This window comes from Centruroides sculpturatus, unplaced genomic scaffold, assembly GCF_000671375.1.
Source record: "Centruroides sculpturatus isolate CEXI.00-Female unplaced genomic scaffold, Cexi_2.0 scaffold93, whole genome shotgun sequence".
NCBI lineage: Eukaryota > Metazoa > Arthropoda > Arachnida > Scorpiones > Buthidae > Centruroides > Centruroides sculpturatus.
The window spans coordinates 379,057-398,654 of NW_019384297.1; the positions used below are offsets into that span (position 1 = coordinate 379,057).

At 29.9% G+C, this 19,598-nt stretch overlaps 1 protein-coding gene across 1 annotated transcript in view; it reads left to right on the plus strand.

The window, feature by feature from the left end:
- The window catches only part of LOC111627785 (selenoprotein N-like), a 29,445-nt gene that overhangs the window by 1,858 nt on the left and 7,989 nt on the right, over positions 1–19,598 (plus strand). Inside the window, exons 3-6 of the mRNA XM_023371462.1 lie at positions 5,925–6,265; positions 6,353–6,504; positions 12,956–13,200; positions 16,687–16,896. Coding sequence (XP_023227230.1) covers positions 5,925–6,265; positions 6,353–6,504; positions 12,956–13,200; positions 16,687–16,896 — 948 coding nt within the window. The remainder of the gene's footprint in view (positions 1–5,924; positions 6,266–6,352; positions 6,505–12,955; positions 13,201–16,686; positions 16,897–19,598) is intronic.

A 19,598-nucleotide genomic window follows, 5' to 3' on the forward strand; every position in this document is an offset into this window, starting at 1 on the left:
ATATTGAAATATAAAAAAAATTTCTAGAATATTCTACATCTCTGTGATATGCACAAAAAAGCTAAAAGACAAAAATAGTAACAAAATGCACATAGTGTTATCTGCAAACCTCAAATCAAGATATCCAAGCATTCATGTCAGGTTTAAGTCCTTGTAATTGACAGAATTTCCCTTACACATTGATTTATAGATTTTAAGTGCCTCAATATTTCTTAAGGTAATGCATATTTCTGACACACTCGGTGACCTTAGCTTCATTCTAACAAATGTTAATCGAATTGTCCAACACATAAGCAGCCAGGGCTGTAGAAGGAAGTAACTTCTTGACATTATATTTATGTTCCTTTAACTGTGAAGTTAAGGATTGCATAGTGACTCCTACATATATTAAATCATGTCAACCTGTCATCTGTGATGGGTGTTCTGTAAACACTTCAAATTCTCAAGGGATCCACTCAATCTTTATCATTCTGCAGGAGTTTATAAACTGTATGATTCTATTTGTACAATATTTTCCTGCTAATGGCTTTCCCAATTTCTTTAAATATGCTATTGTGAGATCAGCCACGGGTATAGGGTGGATCCTATACCTCTTATGGGCTCAGATTAACTGAAATCTGTTCTCTGAGTTTCGGATCGAGAGATCCGATCCTATGTCAAGATTTGTTTGACCGGGAGGGCTGTAATATTAGAGAGGATATAGACGGCTAAGTCTTTATCCAACGTCAGGATTCGTGACACCAGTTTGTCAATTAAATTCCGCGGACAAACACGCGTATGAGATCTGATTCAGACACAAATTAAGAGTCATTTCATTTGATAAACAAACTATAGTAAATTTAATAAAATGTAAGAAAATAAAACAAATACAAAATATCAAATGAAGGAATGATATAACTTCTACAATTAAGATACACATCGAGAGATATACGACCCTATTATACCGATACAAGATCGAGAGAGAGATTACAATATCGTTATAAAACATACAACCTGGTTTAGTTGTCGTTCGTCTTCTTCTCTGTAGGCAAGGGACACTTCGGAGATAAAGTTCATTTACTTCTTTCCATGGGAGATTGATATGTGCACAAAATCAAAGTATAACTTCTAAGTGCTAACTCTGGAATGATTCTATGTGACTCGTCTAAGGGCGTTGGCCATCAGGATAAATTATGTATGGAGTCCTGACTCTTCCAGGTCTGTCGATGAACTCCCCGAATTCTGATAAATTTTCCCTATATCTCATGATTTACGACCAATCATCTGCCAGAAACTCTTTCATGTGAACGGATGAAAGGGGAATCAAAGAGGGGTAGATAGTTCCCATCTGAGCGAGATTTTTAGCGGATAAGGGAAAAACAGAGGATGTACTAACTTCCCTCAAAGGAAGTAACATCTGTTATCTATTTTTCCCACGTTGGAAAACGTTAATTTCTCACCAAAATGAAATAATATTTTACCACAATTTTTAACGTTATTTATAAAATTATTGTTTTAGACCCAGGGGCCTTTCAGATCTCACACTATTGAAGGGACAGTCATATTTGACTACTCTATTGTCTGCTTCAGTAGCATCACATCTATCCTCAGCTTAAGTGTTCTGGAAGTTGTCGATGAGTATTGCTTTCCTAGCTGTTTTACATGAAAGGGATTGTACTGTGAGTGGTCCAAAAAAATGAACTTCTAGATTTTTACATTTTTGGACTTGGGACCTTGAAAATTGAGAAATGCAAAAAAAATTTGGGGTTTTTTTCCGTATGGATAGATGTTGGTTTGTTTGGGGGTACAATTTTGTTCACCTACTTTGAAGCTTAATAACTCTTGTGTTTTTTTGTAAAAATTTCTGAAATTTTGCAGATATTTGTGTATTAGGGTATTGATGCTATTGAATTTTGGTGGTTAAAGGTTGAAGGGATGGTGAGATAGAGGAGGTCATGTGTAATATCTGGAATAGGATTGGACTTGATGAAGATTTTACTTGTTATTAGCATTTACAATTTTTTGTGAAATTGATCTCTATCCTTAAAATTAAGCTTTTTGCCATTTTATAACAATTAATAATATAAAAAGTTTTTAAAATATATAACAGATAGCATCACACATAATTTTAAATGTTTTTTCCAGGAAAATTACACAACTTGTTGCTGGATTTTTTAAAAAATATATTTAAAAAACTTTTTATAATGTATTTGGTATATATATTAAAATGCATATAACATATTACTGTAATTTTATAAATTGGTGATGTTTTTAAAAAATAATTGTGATATCTTTAGATTTGAATGGTATATTAGTGACAAAACAAACTAATTCAAATTCTGCTTAATCCAAACTGATTTCATATTAAACAGTGTTTTTGATTAGTACATGTTCACATTAACAATGTTTACATTAATGGGTCAATTTTGACCAATTACCATACTTTTCCTCAGCTATGTAATAGCTGGAAAAGTAATGTGGTAAATTTATAAAGTTTTAAAAAAACTTTTTTGTCATCTAATAAGTGCAGATTATTGAAAAGGCGACACTTGTGTATAATATACTAAAAATAACTAAAAAATAATGATATAGTACAAAATTTTGATATAATTTGGATTCTATGTGTAATAATTTTATTTTACTGTANTAAAAGTGAATCGCAAACAGAAACATGTTCAATAAATATCATTTTTTATGGTGATTACTTTTGTGTATTAGACCCAAAAAACCTACTGATTACTTTGAATGATATTTTATAGATCAAAATTTGTGAATCCTTTAATTTGAGTTTTTTAATGGTTTTTAAATATTTTAATGATAGTGTTAATGAAAAAGTGACTATAAAATGAGATTTCAAGAATGTAAGGAAAAATTATTTTATGCTACATTAAAACTTGTATAAACTGGAATTGTGCAGCACCAAATTTTCTTTTACCATTTTGGTAGGTTTCCATTTTGAACAGATTTGAACAGCATTACATTACCTTATTTTCAGTATTTTCTACAAATTATATTTGTTGTTTGTTCTCAAGAATTCTGTTCTCAGAAATTAATTCCATTTTTTTAAAGTTCTTGATTCTTAAAAGAATTTGAGTCTGCCTCTGGTTAATTCTAACAAAGACTATAATATTAACAAAGACATTGTGTCCATTCCATTATGACCCTACGTTATGTAATCTTTATTTCTTTGAAAAGGTTTGAACTCATTTTCAGAATACAGTTTGTCATGTTCTGCAGTGATTGTTACACCTTTAAGTTAAGTTCTTCATACTCAAAAATTTTGTCTACTTTTATGTTGGACAGATTTCTATCTTACAGTAAAATTGAACATTAGAAAATCATTCCATTTCAAAGATTTTCCTATTTAGGCAGGCTTTCATTTTATTCAGTTTACATTTTAGACAGGTTTTACTGTGTAAAAATTTCATAATGTTTTTAATATAGACTAAATCATTTGAACATTACTAAAATAAATAAATCAAATAATTAAATAAGAATATAATATTGGTAACTGTTAAAACTCAATGTATTTCATTTGCTTTATAAAGAATATAACTTAAATTTAATGTTATTGTTCTTTAAATTCTTTTCATTATATAGGCTACTACATATAAATACTATTCTTCACCACTATTTTCTCTCATTCTTGTTTCAGATTGCTTTTACAAGGGTGACTCTGAAAGTTTTGCAATACAGGAATACTATAATGTCTGAAACAAAATATTTATGTAACTTATGTAATTGCTCCTTCCAAAGATCAAAGGTATGATGCGACTCATTTTCTGGAAGGCTATCAAAATACTCTGTCACGGAAGCTTCAATTTCATCCTCTGTGTTAAATTTGCAACCCCTCAAATGTTTTTTGAGATTAAAAAGTAGCCAGACATCACATATTGAATATCCACTATATTCACCAGATTTGGCAATGATTCTGATATTATTAGCTTGAAGGAAATCAACAGTCTGCTTGGCAGTGTGTGATGAAGAATTATCATGATGCAAAATTAGACCTCAAATTTTTAGTGACTCCAGAATTCTAGGAAGACAAACTGTAGTGTACCAATTAGTTGTTATTGTTTTCTGTTTTTCAAGCTTAATTGCTTTACTAGATCAGTGCTATAGAACAAAACTGCAAACAATTTTTTTTATTGCTCTCTTCCTTATCACAGTTGTCATTATTATGAATCCATATCTGGCTTTCTTGGGACAGTCATAAAATGGTATGTATATCTGATCACCTGTGATAATCTTGGAAATAATCTGGTGTCCACCTTGGTTCAACATCTCCAGAGTTTTCGTAAAGATTCTGACATGATCTGACTTTTGGAAATTATCAACTGATGTGGTATTTACGAGACTCTACTTTTTTAACCATAACTCCTTATTCAGAATGTCTGCAACTGCAGAGGCTCCAATCTGCAGTCTCTCCTGTATCATTAATAGGTACATCTTTGGTCTTCTGCAATCATATATTGGATAGAAGTTACATTTTCAGGAGTCACTGCTGTTCATGGTCACCCTGCATGTGGTTCTTCATGAAAGGAAGTACAACCCCTCTGAAATTTTTTGTATCATCTGAACACAATAGTAAAGGATGGGGCATCATCTCCAAAAGCCAATTTCAATTATTTATAACAGTTTTTTCATTCAGTTCAACACAAAATCATTGCACAATGTGCTTCTGTAGAAACTTTCTAATAGTAACAATGGAAAGGGACTGTCTCACTTAGATTAAGGGAGATTGATGAAATTTGATTATGCATAATGTGTCATATGAAGTAAGTTTATTAGTAAAAAAAACTTTAATTTATCATGGATGATTTTCTTGTATTGCAAAACTTTCAGAGTAACCCCCATATTCCATTTCTACTTTCTTCCTAGTGATTGTTATTCTCATATCTTAGTGATTTCTTCTCTGTCACTCTTCATACATATTTATATCACATAGATCATTATTTTTTTGTTTCTTTTATTTTCATTAAATTTAGAATTATTCATTTCTTATTCTACTTAGCCTTGTCTTTTGGCATCTGCATTTTCAAAAGTCTATCTTGAAAAAATTATCTTATTTTCCAGTATTTTCATTATCATTCATGTTTATACCCATAAATTATAAAACTTTTAATAATAGAATGAAATATTTTTTCTTTGTTTGATTTTACTCTTCTGTTCCTTCTAGTAGGATGCAGAATTCTTATTACAGTAGAGCGTTGTTTATCCGAATCAATTGGGGACTGGGATTGTTCGGAAAATCGATATTTCGGATAACTGATTATGTATGAAAAAATATATTAACCTATCCCATGTTGAAATTTTTCTCCATTGCGTGTCGCTTCGCATTGAATTTTCGTCGATGTTAAGCCTAACGAAAACTATTGTATCGTTAATAATTATTGTTTTATTTTGTACAAACAAAATAAATATATTGAAAAATATAAAAACAATAAAAAATTATACTTCAGAAGTTAATTTAGTATCAAAAACGTAAAATATTTGAGTAGCCCAAGACATAGCCAAATATTGCAGTGCCACAGCACTGGCGAAAATTTAAATTTACCGACTGGAATTCTTTCGGATAATTGACTTTCGGATAAACGACACTCTACTGTACTTTTTTAGCTTCTCTTGTTTTTCTGTTTAATTCAACAGTGCTTTAAAATTAAATTTAACTCAAAATCATTGATCTTGATACTCTACCATAACAAAAATTTCATACTTTTTCATCATTTTGCAAATAGCAAGTTAAATATAGCATATTGTTATTAATTTTAAAAGGTGCAAATCAAATATAAACACAATTACAGATACATATCAATTGATATTTTTAAAATAATTTCAAAATAGAAAATTTGATTAATTTTCTAGTAAATATTATTCTCATAAAATTAAAGAACTTATCTTGAAAGTATATCCATATTAATCTATACTTTAATTTTTATATACAGAATCAAAACAATGCATTTAAAGGCCTCTTTGATTGGAAGAAATCTGCAGTTAAATGGAAAAACTTTGCTACAAAACATTTTTCTGCATTTTTACCGCCTTCAAATCAAGACTTGAAACTTGGAACTACATGGTGGGTAATTTCTCCATCTTTGAATGAAAGAGTAGCTCAGCTTTCTAGTATGAGATATTACCCACCTAAAGTTGCTAGTCAGTATTATTTTATTCATGCTCTATTGAGTATGTTACATGTACGTCCATTTCTACATTCACGATTTGCTCCTCAAGGGACACTTGCTATTATCAAGGGTATATCAACAGATTTTGTAGATATAATATTTAGGTATATACAAAATTAAGAACTTTATTTAACATTTTCTATTTTATAATTAATTTTATTTTTTAAGAATTTATTATTTGAATTGTTTAGATTGCATGCTGAATTTCAATTAAATAGTCCTCCACATTTTCCATTTTGGTTCACGCCATCACAATTTAAAGGACGTATTATAATAAATAGAAATAGCTCATCTGTTTTTTATTTTAATATGGAAGTTCCTTCTGACAGAAAATTGAATGTTGGTAGGTAAATTTTTAATTATAGTTACTTTCAGTACAAATATATAGCTTGTAGTGAATAAAATATCTTAAATAAAACTAAGTTTTATCCATGATTTGATCACTTGATGATATTAAATAACAATTACATGATTATTTTTTGCATTACTAATAAGTTTTGGGAAAATAGATCACTTACCTTTTTCTCTAGGTTAATAATTTTTAAAAAATTTTAATTTTATTTTAATTACTTAACACAAATATCAATCTGTTTTTATGTTATCCGAACAGTTACTTAGTTACATTATATTATACGATAATTAAGTTTTATTTATGTGATTAAAAGAAATTTTTGGTTTAAATATGGTATGCAGGTATCCCCTGTACAACATGGTACTTCTACAACATGGTTTGAAAATTAGGCATATCTCCTGTACAACGTGACTTTCAGCTTTGTTCTAACATGGTTTGGGAAGTCCTCTGAACAAAATTTCACAATTTTTATATGTAAACTCCATTATTCAATATTTGTTTTTTACTTAAGTATCATGTGTGTTGTCTGAAATTTGTCCTGGATTTTTGAATATTGAAATTTTCAATTTGTTTTGTGTCTTTCATCAGGTTACTATACTGTAATGAAAATTGATATTAGAATTTTTTCTTCCTTGCCCTAGCTTTCTTATCAATCAGGTATCATTGTCATTGCTTTCAGAATTTAGCCCTTTAGACTGTCATTGTGTTTTGTTTTTATAGATTAATCTTCGTATTTAGTAAAGCTTATTTAAACAGTTTTAGGTAAGTGCCATTAACCTTTTTTTAACCTTAGGTAAGTAATCATTCATAAAAATGACAAATGAAATACAGCTATATCTTGGTACTTGAACTGTTCCCAATTTGAACAATTTGGTATTCAAGTACAAATTCTGGAAAAAATCACTTGGTTCTTGACTGAACAAAAGCAACCCACTAGAACAATTTACTGATTATTTTTATTACGTATTTTTATTTGTCATCCATTGAAAATTATGATAAAAATAAAAAATGAAGATGTTGTAGATATTTGTGTTCATGATCAACAAAAAAGCTCAGATAAAAATGATACTTTGTAAGAAGAAAAGGCCCTCATTTAAGTAAAATTAATATTAATGGCACTTTTAATTGTGCTTGTTAGTTAATTATTGATTGCTTTAATAAACTTATTTCTCTTAGTTATGAAAAAGAGTAATATACTTTTGTTAACATCTGGAATGTTACTCTATGTTTTGCATTAGTCCTTTGTTTCATATAGTACAAATTTACATATCACAGCACTTTTTTGGAACATATCTACTGTGTTATATGATGGATACCTATATTTATGATGTACAGACAGAAACATGAATTACTGTTTTGTGAAAAAGTTTTATTTTTCTATGGATGAAACTTATTAATATTAAATGTTACAGTGGACCCCGGTTAACGAACGTAATCCGTTCCACGAGTCCGTTCGTTAACCGAAGCAATTTTTCCCGTAGAAATTAATGCAAATACAATTAATCCGTTCTAGACGTCAGTATTTTTGTAATTTTATTTGTAAAATGGGTTTTCTTTAATGAAAATATAGGAAAACGTGCTCATAAACAGTCGATCTAGGTTAAATTTTCGGAAAAGGGGAAAGATTTGACGGGTATAAAAACATCACATACGATCGTTAAAGTTCTAAAATGACAGATAGCAGAAACAATAGGCTAAATTATGAGCGAAAGGCTTATAGGTTTATCAACAATCTCTGATCAGAGTCGACGAACAGGTGTCAAATAAACGCCTCGGAACAAACCTTTCTCGTGACCTGATCTGGTTTCGGTTTTCACCTGGAGACAAAGAAGAAAACAATCGGGAAGCGAGGAATGGGACGCAGGACTAACCGTAAGGTGAGATTCAAGAAAGAAATACTATAAAACCACGAATCTCAAGGTCAAAACGCAGTTTTCCTAAAAGTTCTATGGCGATTAATCTATGTTGTCTTCATCTGGATTAAGCCTGAAGTCATGCCCGCTAAAATTTGTATTGTGTCTCACGGACTGCTCCAGTCATTGCAGCTCTGTCACCTACCATCGCTTCTCTGACCAAGCGAACCCATCTCGTCCACTCTGGGGCTACGACTAATCAGCTTGCACTATCGTAGGACCAGCGATACGCCACTCAGTGCGGAGAGAAAATACTGTAGATAAGCCATTTCCAACTACCTCAAATATGTAAGCATCTTCCAGTTCTAATAAACGATTTTCACTGTAAAAAACTTGTCATCTTTGTCTCCTCCGCCACCACCAACGTACGAATGAATCCTAGACCATCACCGACACACGATTAACTGATTTTCCCTAAAAGTCAGCAAGCTTACAAATTTGACACAAAAAGCCGTTAAGTTCGTTATCCGAATTTTGTTTGTTATCTGAGACAAAATTTTTGCAAAATAAAAGTTTGTTAACCGATTTGGTCGTTAACCAGGATGTTCGTTAACCGGGGTTCCACTGTATTTAAAAGTACGAATAATGTGCTGTACTAGATTATTTGAAGATTTAGTAACTAAGTTTTTTATTTTATTGTGCTTCAATTTTCAAATTGCAGACCCATACATTTGCACTGTTGTTTGTCTATCTGTCTACCTGTCTATCTGTAGTCTTTCATTAATCTTGAGAATAGAGTTACTTGAAAATTGAGACTAGATATGTAAAACTTGGGGTCTAGAGATCCTGATTAAATGAACCTCCAGTTTGGACCAGAATCACATTTTTTTTTTAAATTAAAAGATGATTAAAAATTGCAGCTTGGCATTATGACGATGTCATAATAAATAATTTTTCATAAATAATTAAATTCAATTAACTGACAAATAAAGCTTATAGTAATTGACACAAATCTAGATGAAATATATTTTCTCTCTAGTAATTTTTCATAGGTTAAAGTATCATGCTTTTATGATTCTCTTCACAGTCTGATATGACAATAGATTTGTCAAGTCACAATATACTTGTTATATAGAAGTGGATGTCTAAGAAAGAAGACATGTCTTCTTTCCACTTTCCACTTTCTAGAAAGAAGACATGTCTAAAGNGATTAAATGAACCTCCAGTTTGGACCAGAATCACATTTTTTTTTTAAATTAAAAGATGATTAAAAATTGCAGCTTGGCATTATGACGATGTCATAATAAATAATTTTTCATAAATAATTAAATTCAATTAACTGACAAATAAAGCTTATAGTAATTGACACAAATCTAGATGAAATATATTTTCTCTCTAGTAATTTTTCATAGGTTAAAGTATCATGCTTTTATGATTCTCTTCACAGTCTGATATGACAATAGATTTGTCAAGTCACAATATACTTGTTATATAGAAGTGGATGTCTAAGAAAGAAGACATGTCTTCTTTCCACTTTCCACTTTCTAGAAAGAAGACATGTCTAAAGACATGTCTTCTTTCAGACATGTCTTTATGAGAAAGAAGACATGTCTAAAGACATGTCTTCTTTCATTATGAGAAAGAAGACATGTCTAAAGACATGTCTTCTTTCTCATAATTTAGCATATTGTTTCTGCTATCTGTTATTTTAGAACTTTAACGATCGTATGTGATGTTTTTATACCCGTCAAATCTTTCCCCTTTTCCGAAAATTTAACCTAGATCGACTGTTTATGAGCACGTTTTCCTATATTTTCATTAAAGAAAACCCATTTTACAAATAAAATTACAAAAATACTGACGTCTAGAACGGATTAATTGTATTTGCATTAATTTCTACGGGAAAAATTGCTTCGGTTAACGAACGGACTCGTGGAACGGATTACGTTCGTTAACCGGGGTCCACTGTAACATTTAATATTAATAAGTTTCATCCATAGAAAAATAAAACTTTTTCACAAAACAGTAATTCATGTTTCTGTCTGACATGTCTTTAGACTACGTACATATTTGTTAGACAACGTACATATTTACGTTGAAAGCACTTGCAAGATTAAAATTTTATCGTAATTCTCTTTAATGCCTCCTAGTCTGAAGTTTTTGAATGAGTTATCTGTTGGCGTGACATCCAAACCAAGTATTTAATAACCTAACCATAGTCCAATATTGAAATAGTGTAACCAAAGATCTAAAGATGGATTATGTACCATTAAGTCCAATTATGTAATCAAATTGCTAAAAATTAGCGTAATTATGACTCANCTCATAATTTAGCATATTGTTTCTGCTATCTGTCATTTTAGAACTTTAACGATCGTATGTGATGTTTTTATACCCGTCAAATCTTTCCCCTTTTCCGAAAATTTAACCTAGATCGACTGTTTATGAGCACGTTTTCCTATATTTTCATTAAAGAAAACCCATTTTACAAATAAAATTACAAAAATACTGACGTCTAGAACGGATTAATTGTATTTGCATTAATTTCTACGGGAAAAATTGCTTCGGTTAACGAACGGACTCGTGGAACGGATTACGTTCGTTAACCGGGGTCCACTGTAACATTTAATATTAATAAGTTTCATCCATAGAAAAATAAAACTTTTTCACAAAACAGTAATTCATGTTTCTGTCTGACATGTCTTTAGAGTACGTACATATTTGTTAGACAACGTACATATTTACGTTGAAAGCACTTGCAAGATTAAAATTTTCTCGTAATTCTCTTTAATGCCTCCTAGTCTGAAGTTTTTGAATGAGTTATCTGTTGGCGTGACATCCAAACCAAGTATTTAATACACCTAACCATAGTCCAATATTGAAATAGTGTAACCAAAGATCTAAAGATGGATTATGTACCATTAAGTCCAATTATGTAATCAAATTGCTAAAAATTAGCGTAATTATGACTCATGAATAATTGATTTTAGATCTCTGGTTGTTAGAAATACTTATTGGGTTGTTCAGAAAGTAATTTTGTTTTTTTTACCACTAGATGGATTAGCATATTTTTCCTGTCATTTTCATTTTAAACTGTATTATCATCATATATTTTGACAGCTAGCATTTTAAGGCTTATTTGTAAAAAAAATTTTGTTTGATTCTGTGCAATTGTTTATTTTTTGTGTTCCATCAAATATGGAAGATCGAAAGCAGCATTTTCAGCATATTTTGCTATTTTATTACTGAAAAATCAAAATGCTGTACAAGCCAAGAAAAAAATTGTGTGATGTGTATGGGAAAGATGTATTGACAGAACGACAGTGCCAAAACTGGTTTACAAAATTTCATTCTGGCAATTTCAATATTGAAGATACACCACGTTCTGGATGGCCAGTTGAAGCCAATGAAAACAAAATAAAGGTACTGATTGAAGCAAACTGCTGAATAACAACACATGAAATCACTAAGAGATTAAATTTATCAAATTGAACTGTTTATGATTACTTGAAACAAATTGATTTCATTTCAAAGCTCGATATATGGGTTCCACGTGTTCTTAAAGAGAGATGCTCTCTTTGGTGGGATTTTAAGGAAATTTTTTTTGGAGCTTTTACCAGACAATTTAACAATTGATTCGAAAGTGTACTGCCATTGAGTAAACAAATTGAGTAATATCATCAAACAGAAAAGCTGGCCAGAATTGATCAACAAAACAGGTGTAGTGTTTTACCACGGTAATGTCAAATTTCACACAAGTTTGGTAACTGGTCAGAAACTGTTATAACTTAGATGGGATGTGCTATCACACCAACCATATTTGCCATATCCAGCACACTCAGATATTACTTGTTCTGGTCTATGCAAATTTTTTAAGTTGTAAAACATTTACTTGAAATGACAACGTCAAAAATCACTTGGATTAGTTTTTTGTAAGCAACAATCAAAACTTTTATGAATGTGAAATCGTACTACTACCAGAAACAATGGCAACAGGTATTTGACCGAAATGGTCGATATATAATTCAATAAAATATTTATTTATTATAAAAATATTGTTTTTTTTTCACGGAAAAAAACGAAATTACTTTCTGAACAACCCAATAGTTTGAAGTTTTATTTTCATGAAGTTTTAATTTCTTACATTATCATTCAACTGTTTTTGTATTTAAACATTCATTAAGTCATAACATTTTTTATTTTGACATTTATGTATATATATTTATGTTTAAAATTTTTTAGGAATTTAAACGATTTTTTTATTACTTGTTAGCAGTTTATTATATTGTAATAGTGATCAAATGAAAAATTTACTTGTGAAATAAATTTGACAAAATCAGAAATGAACCCTATTTTGTTAGGGATCAGAAGAAACACACACATCTTGTGCAGTTGTTTATTTACGCCCAAATAATAATAATTGACTCCTTTCCAGCATTACCAAGTATACTCCTCACAAGTAAACTTTTTAATTTGATATATATTCTTAGAGATTTTAATAACTATTGTAGTCAAATGAAGATATAAATCAATCTATGAAACATTACCTATTGTAATTTAAATAAATAAAGAAAAATTTAATTTTTTAGATATGGAATGGTTAAATGGGCCACAAGAAATTGATGGAATGGAAGTTGATATAGGTTTTATTCCACAACTTCAATTAATGTCAACTGGTCCATCTATTAAATTAAATAGTGAAAGAGCTAATGAAACATTTATTCATAGTCCATCAAATTATGAAAAATTATTTTCATCTTTAAAATGGTTGGAAGAACTAGATATGGAGGAATCATTAAGAATATTAGAACAAACCATGTATCCTTTTAAGCAGGTAATACTTTAATACAAAAATTAAACCATATAACAAACAAAAATATAAACATTCATTTTTTATTGATTTCTTTTAAATTATGTACAAGCTGATTATATTTTATTTCAATAAATCTGTTTTTGACTGGTTTATCATTTTCAAAGTTTAAAATTTGTTTAACAATTAAAAAATTCAATATGAATAGTAAGTAATAAGCTTTCTTAATTGTATTCTATGTAAATAGATAAGGAAACAGTGGCGTACCGTAGTGGGGGCGGCAGGGGCGGCCCGCCCCGGGCGGCACTTTTTAGGGGGCGGCAAAATTTTACAATAAATAACAATAATATCTTGTAAAAATTTGAAACATCCTAATCTATACTTGTATCGCGCCTACGATAGTGCTATCGTCCGAACAGTCCGAGAATCGGCTCGCCGGGTGAACTAGTAACTTTTTCATCCGAGGAATTCCTGCGAAACCTGTTGACTTTTTTTTGCTTGTACCATTCATTTGCGTTCATATACACCACTAATATCCAATAGAACTATTTTAAAAAGGTCGCTGCACTACCACCTAATTTTTCATTGCTTGTTCTCTGATAAAACCGAATTTTGGTGTTTTAAATTGAAATACCTAAATAAGGGGGGGCGAAATTTTCCTCCGCCCCGGGCGGCTGACACCCACGGTACGCCACTGTAAGGAAACACAACTTTCAATTTCTAGCAGTAGTGTAATACAATAAAAATCTTTTTTACTTATTCATTGGTTTTTCTCAGTTAGAATATTTATTAATTATATTAAGTAATATTGACTATATTATATATTATTATTCAAAATATTAGAGAATTCCAAAAACCATATGCATGTTTCTCATGCTCATCATGTGAAGCACTGATATCAGTGACAGATTAACCATTAGTCTGAGTAGACTTAAAGCCTAGATGCCCAGGAGGGTGGAGGCCCAAGAACAAAAAAAAAAATAAACAAAACATAAAACAAATGGTTTATGTACTTTAATGTACATTTTTGCATTTTGTGACTTGCCACTATGTGCAGGAATTAAATGTTTGGAATGATTGTAAATTATTAATTAGTTGATTGTTCAGAAACAACTGACTAAACTAACAGGTAATTGTTTGTAACTGTTTTTATCATATTGAACAGAATCACTCAGTTTTGGTAACTTCTAGAGAAATTTTATTTTGGAAACTTATTTTTCTTTTGGACAGGGCTGCCAGTGCATCAATTTTTCAGTGGATGTATTGATTTTTGACAAATTCTACCAAAACAACTTGAATAAATTACCATCATGCAACATTAATTTTAAATTTACTAAACAGCATTTTTTGTATTATATATTATAAAATAAAAGGTAAAACCTGAAACAAGCAAACAACACACATCCTTTAGTGATGATTAATAAATATGACAAGTTTCTCAATAATTCTAATTGAGGCTAATTGAAACAAACTATAGTGGTCTTTATTCTATCAGACTGTTTCTACTACATATAAATTTATATATTTTCCTCTGGGTTAAATTAATTTCATATGTTGTTACAATAGACTCATAGTGTCGACTTTATGCTGAAGGATTTCATCAGCATTCATCTGGAAACAAAATTACATGCTTACTCTTCTTGTCCTAATTAAAATAGTTAATTATGTGGTGCCAAAATCTTATTGTCCCAGAAATCAATATTGCTTATCAAGCTGTGTTAAAGCTACTTTATCAGGCAACACACTTTATGGTTTAAAACAGCATTGTCTTTTGTCATGTTGAGTTCAAGTAGTTTTCTTGGAAGTGTCACTTTCTATGATTTTTGCTAGAGGTGTTTATAGTATGTTTGTTTCAAACATACTGATAGTGATAGCTGATAGTGATAAGTTTGTTACGTTTTAAATAAAAATAAAATAAGAAAAATTTTGACAGTGGACGTGAAGGTTCAAGTAAATTTGCAATAAAGAAAAAGAAGTATAGACAATAGTGTAAAGAAGATTGAGAAAACTGTTGGAATTTAAAGGCTGGTTAATTAAGAGTTGTAATGGAAAAGATTACACAAAATGTAAGCCTGAGACAAGGATATTAACATCACAAGTGGAAAAGATGCATTAATTAAATAAAATAATGGAAAAAATCATATGAAAAATGTTCAGTTTATTTCCAAACAATATTAATTTAATTTGCAACTAAAGATTCATTTTATAGCATTTAGTACCATGTTACAAAATAGACTTATCTATTTTTTTCTTGTCTCTTACCCCTATATCCACCAAGTACTAAGTTGTACTTTGTTGTTACTGTTTGTTTTTGTAAAAAAATAAATTTCTAATAAACTTTGTTTTTGTGTGATGTTTGTAGACATTCACAATATAAGTATAAAATCGTTTGATTATACTATATAAAATAATATATAAAAATATTGTAGTTTGATTTAAAACTTTAAATCTACTGAATTTATGCAAAATTTACCAAAAATTTACAAACACATTATATTGATTTTAATCATCATAAGTCTAGCAATGTTGCTTTTAGGTGTCTACTAATCAAGTGATAGTCAATAACTGGGGGAAGATCATTGAAAGTTTACTGTGAAATTTATTCTTTTATAAAGTGTAAATTTCTATTGTAATTATAAATTTATGTATTCAATATGATTATATATTTTTGACTTTAAAAAAGCTTTATAAAATGTTTTAGATAATTATAAAATAAGACAAGTGAAAATGAAACACAAAGCTTTGGTTTCAAGCATATATTTCTTTCTATAAAACAAACCTTTTTGAATACAATTTTCTGATTAACTAGGTTTGATTTAAATGTAATTTGTAAAAATTACTACTGGCAAGAGATCAATCAGAGTCATTTATGCTGATTGATTCCCAAATATTTATAAATACAAATTGAAAAATAATTATCATCTCTAAAGTAATTTTGGAAAGAAAGAAACATAATTAAATTGACCAATTTTCATAATCAGTCATATCATATAGTCATTTCACACCATAGAAGGTAATAAAAATTCCACAATTAAAAGTGGATTGTTGGTGAAGACAATTAAAAAAGCTTTACAAAATGTGTTACCAACAATTTGGACATAGTAAATTGCTAATGAAATGATGAAGTATTGTTTTGATGGCTTTCCAAATTTTTTTTTAATGCAGATGTCTATTTTTTTTTTTGTATGTAAATAAAACTAATAATAAAAGGTGGAAATATTTGGTTCCTAATGTTTTTTGAAAAGTAACAAATTCCAAAATTGGGAGCAACTTATATTCAGGGTTGACCTATATTCAGGCCAATATATTTCTGTATAGAATAGACATAAATATATATCATAGGTTCAAATATATGGTATAGAATACAGTAACTAAAACCTGAAATTATTTTTATCTACTCAGTATTTTAAATTTTTATTTGATTCAGTTTAGTTTAATTTTACTGTTTAATATTTTAATTTTATATTGACATATTATTACAGAATGTGAAAATTATTATTTTATTTTCAGATTACATATTATAATTTTACAGAAGCTTATAATAAAGCAAAAATTGAAAATAAATTAATTCATGCAATATTACTCTGGGGTGCTCTTGATGATCAGTCTTGCTGAGGATCTGGGCGGACTTTGAGAGAAAATGTTCTTTCAAGTCCGCCCGTAATGAAATTACTTAAACATCATTTTATAAGTACTTGGAGTCTTACAATAGATTTAGAGGTACTTGTTTTCTTTATTTTCAAATTTAGTATAAGTTAATAAAACTATAATTTTAAATAATGAGTTAGGTGAAAATTGAGTTAATATGAATCTTTAATTTTTTAACATAGCATTACTTTTTAATGAATGCAAAATATTTAAAATGATTGACAACACCTGTTATTGAAAGTATAATTACTCTAATAAAAAATCAGTTATCATGTTTTAATTAGAAATATTTCATTTACTTATACTTTCCTGTAACACCTAAACCAGGAGTTGGCAACCATTTTATTACTAAGGGCTCAATAAAAATTTTAAAAACCATTGATGGTGTATAGTTTAATTTTTGAAAAAAATCACAATGTTATAATAAATAAACAAAATAATCATGTTTTGAAATATGTATGTTTATATTAAATATAGATTATATATGCATAAAATAACTGAAAAATGAAAATTAAAAGTATATACATAAAATAACACAATATCAAATTAAATAATATTACAAATACAGTAGAGCATCAATTATCTGACTCAATTGGGGACTGGGGTTGGTCGAATAACTGAAAAGTATGAAGAAATACATTATTAGTACAGTAGAACCTCGAAAACTCGGCTCTCGATAACCCGGCACTCCGTATAACTCGGCCACACCCTGGCAGGGCAAAAATATCCTTAGTTAATTAATTTTCATTATAGACAGCTTTATAAAAGTATAAAAGCTCTCATAAAATATTTTTCTGAGGTCTGTCTTATCAGGTAAATTACTGTACACAGTNAAAAAAATCACAATGTTATAATAAATAAACAAAATAATCATGTTTTGAAATATGTATGTTTATATTAAATATAGATTATATATGCATAAAATAACTGAAAAAATGAAAATTAAAAGTATATACATAAAATAACACAATATCAAATTAAATAATATTACAAATACAGTAGAGCATCGATTATCCGACTCAATTGGGGACTGGGGTTGGTCGGATAACTGAAAAAACGGATAACTGAAAAGTATGAAGAAATACATCATTAGTATAGTACTGTATATTAGTATATCCCATGTAATTAGTATATTAGTATATCGCTATTAACCTACTTTGCGTTGAATTTTCATTGATGTTAAACCTAACAAATTTTTTTATAATAATAATCGTTGCTATTGTATCATTAAAAATTATTTTATTGCTCACAAAACAAACAACCACTCATAATTAGAAAATTAAGCCTCGTTTAAATACTGGCCTCCCTTTTATGGTCGAGCCATGTTGCCAGCTAAAACACGCAAAAATTTTAAAAAAATAATAATAAAGTAGCCAAGACATAGCCAAATACTGTAGTGCCACATCACTAGCGGACATTTGAAATTTGCCAACTAGAACGGTGGTTAACCGATGTGACAGTTGATTGGGGGTCAGATAATCGATGCTCTACTGTATATATATTTGATACATTTGCACTTGCATGACTATGGTTCTAGAGGGCACATCTGAAATTGGTATCACAGGCACCACATTGCTGACTCCTGACCTAAACATTCTTATATTAGAATATGTAGGATTTAATTAGTCATTTATTTTGATACTTTGTTGCTCCATTTTGAGTAGTTACCACTCCTTTCATCACTTGTTATCTTTAAAATGATGAATGAAACCTTTCATCCTGTCATTTTTTTCTCTAAGTTTAACCATTTTGTTGTTGTTGTTGATCCAATACAACAACATATATATTAAATTAGGAGAATAAAACAAATGCAAATAGAGAACACTATGAGATGACTCCTGGGAGTACACTTTACACCCAGAATGGAGAGAGTTAGTATGATTTGGAAATACTACTTGTCTGTACAACTGAAGAAATTCAGAATCATTCAGTACGCAAGAAGATCCTAATGGCTTCTCTGGAACATGCAGGAAATTCTTTTGCTGGATTTTCTTCCAATTGAGACAACTTAGAATCCTGAAACCTCTGCTAACACATTGACAAAGTTGTTTGTTTCATAACAAATGCTGCAACAGAGATTCTGCCTCTGTCAAACTGTTTCACAATAATGCTCATTCTTATGTTGCAGTTGGGTTGTTCTTGTCAACATTCAACAATTTATCTGTGAGGTGCTAGCATCCATCCTATGTCTGAATCTGGCTTCTTTGGACTTTCATCTCTTAGATCCCATGAAGAATTTCTGTATCGTGTAACAGACATTTGGTACATGTACTTGGTCGAGTGGCTAGTGGTGCAAAGCTATTATTCATGGGATTATGACTGAACCCCCTAGGACAGAAGCCCCTAGCTGCAGAAATGGTAGTCGTTGCGAGAGTAATCCTGTATGGTATGAGAGGAACCACAGGTTCAGACACCTTTTTATTTGGTCACTTGTTGCTAGGATGTCAGCAAGTGCGAAGCAAGAAGAACAAATATATACCCCAGAATAGATTTGAACCTCTCGGGTGTTGACCGCTTTGAACTTGTGCTCTGCTAAGATTCCCGTTAGTTGTAACAGATGGATAACACTGAATTGGATAACAAAGTAAAGTCAGTTGTATGCAGTTGGCATACAACTGATTTCATTAACCTAACCTAACCATATGACAACAAAAAACATATGATCAAAAATTAGAGTTTTATGAACAACATAAATTAAAACAGCCACAATGAGAGAAATATCTCAAGGAACACAGTTTTGTTGAAAAATAGTTAAGTCATATTTCACATTTTGC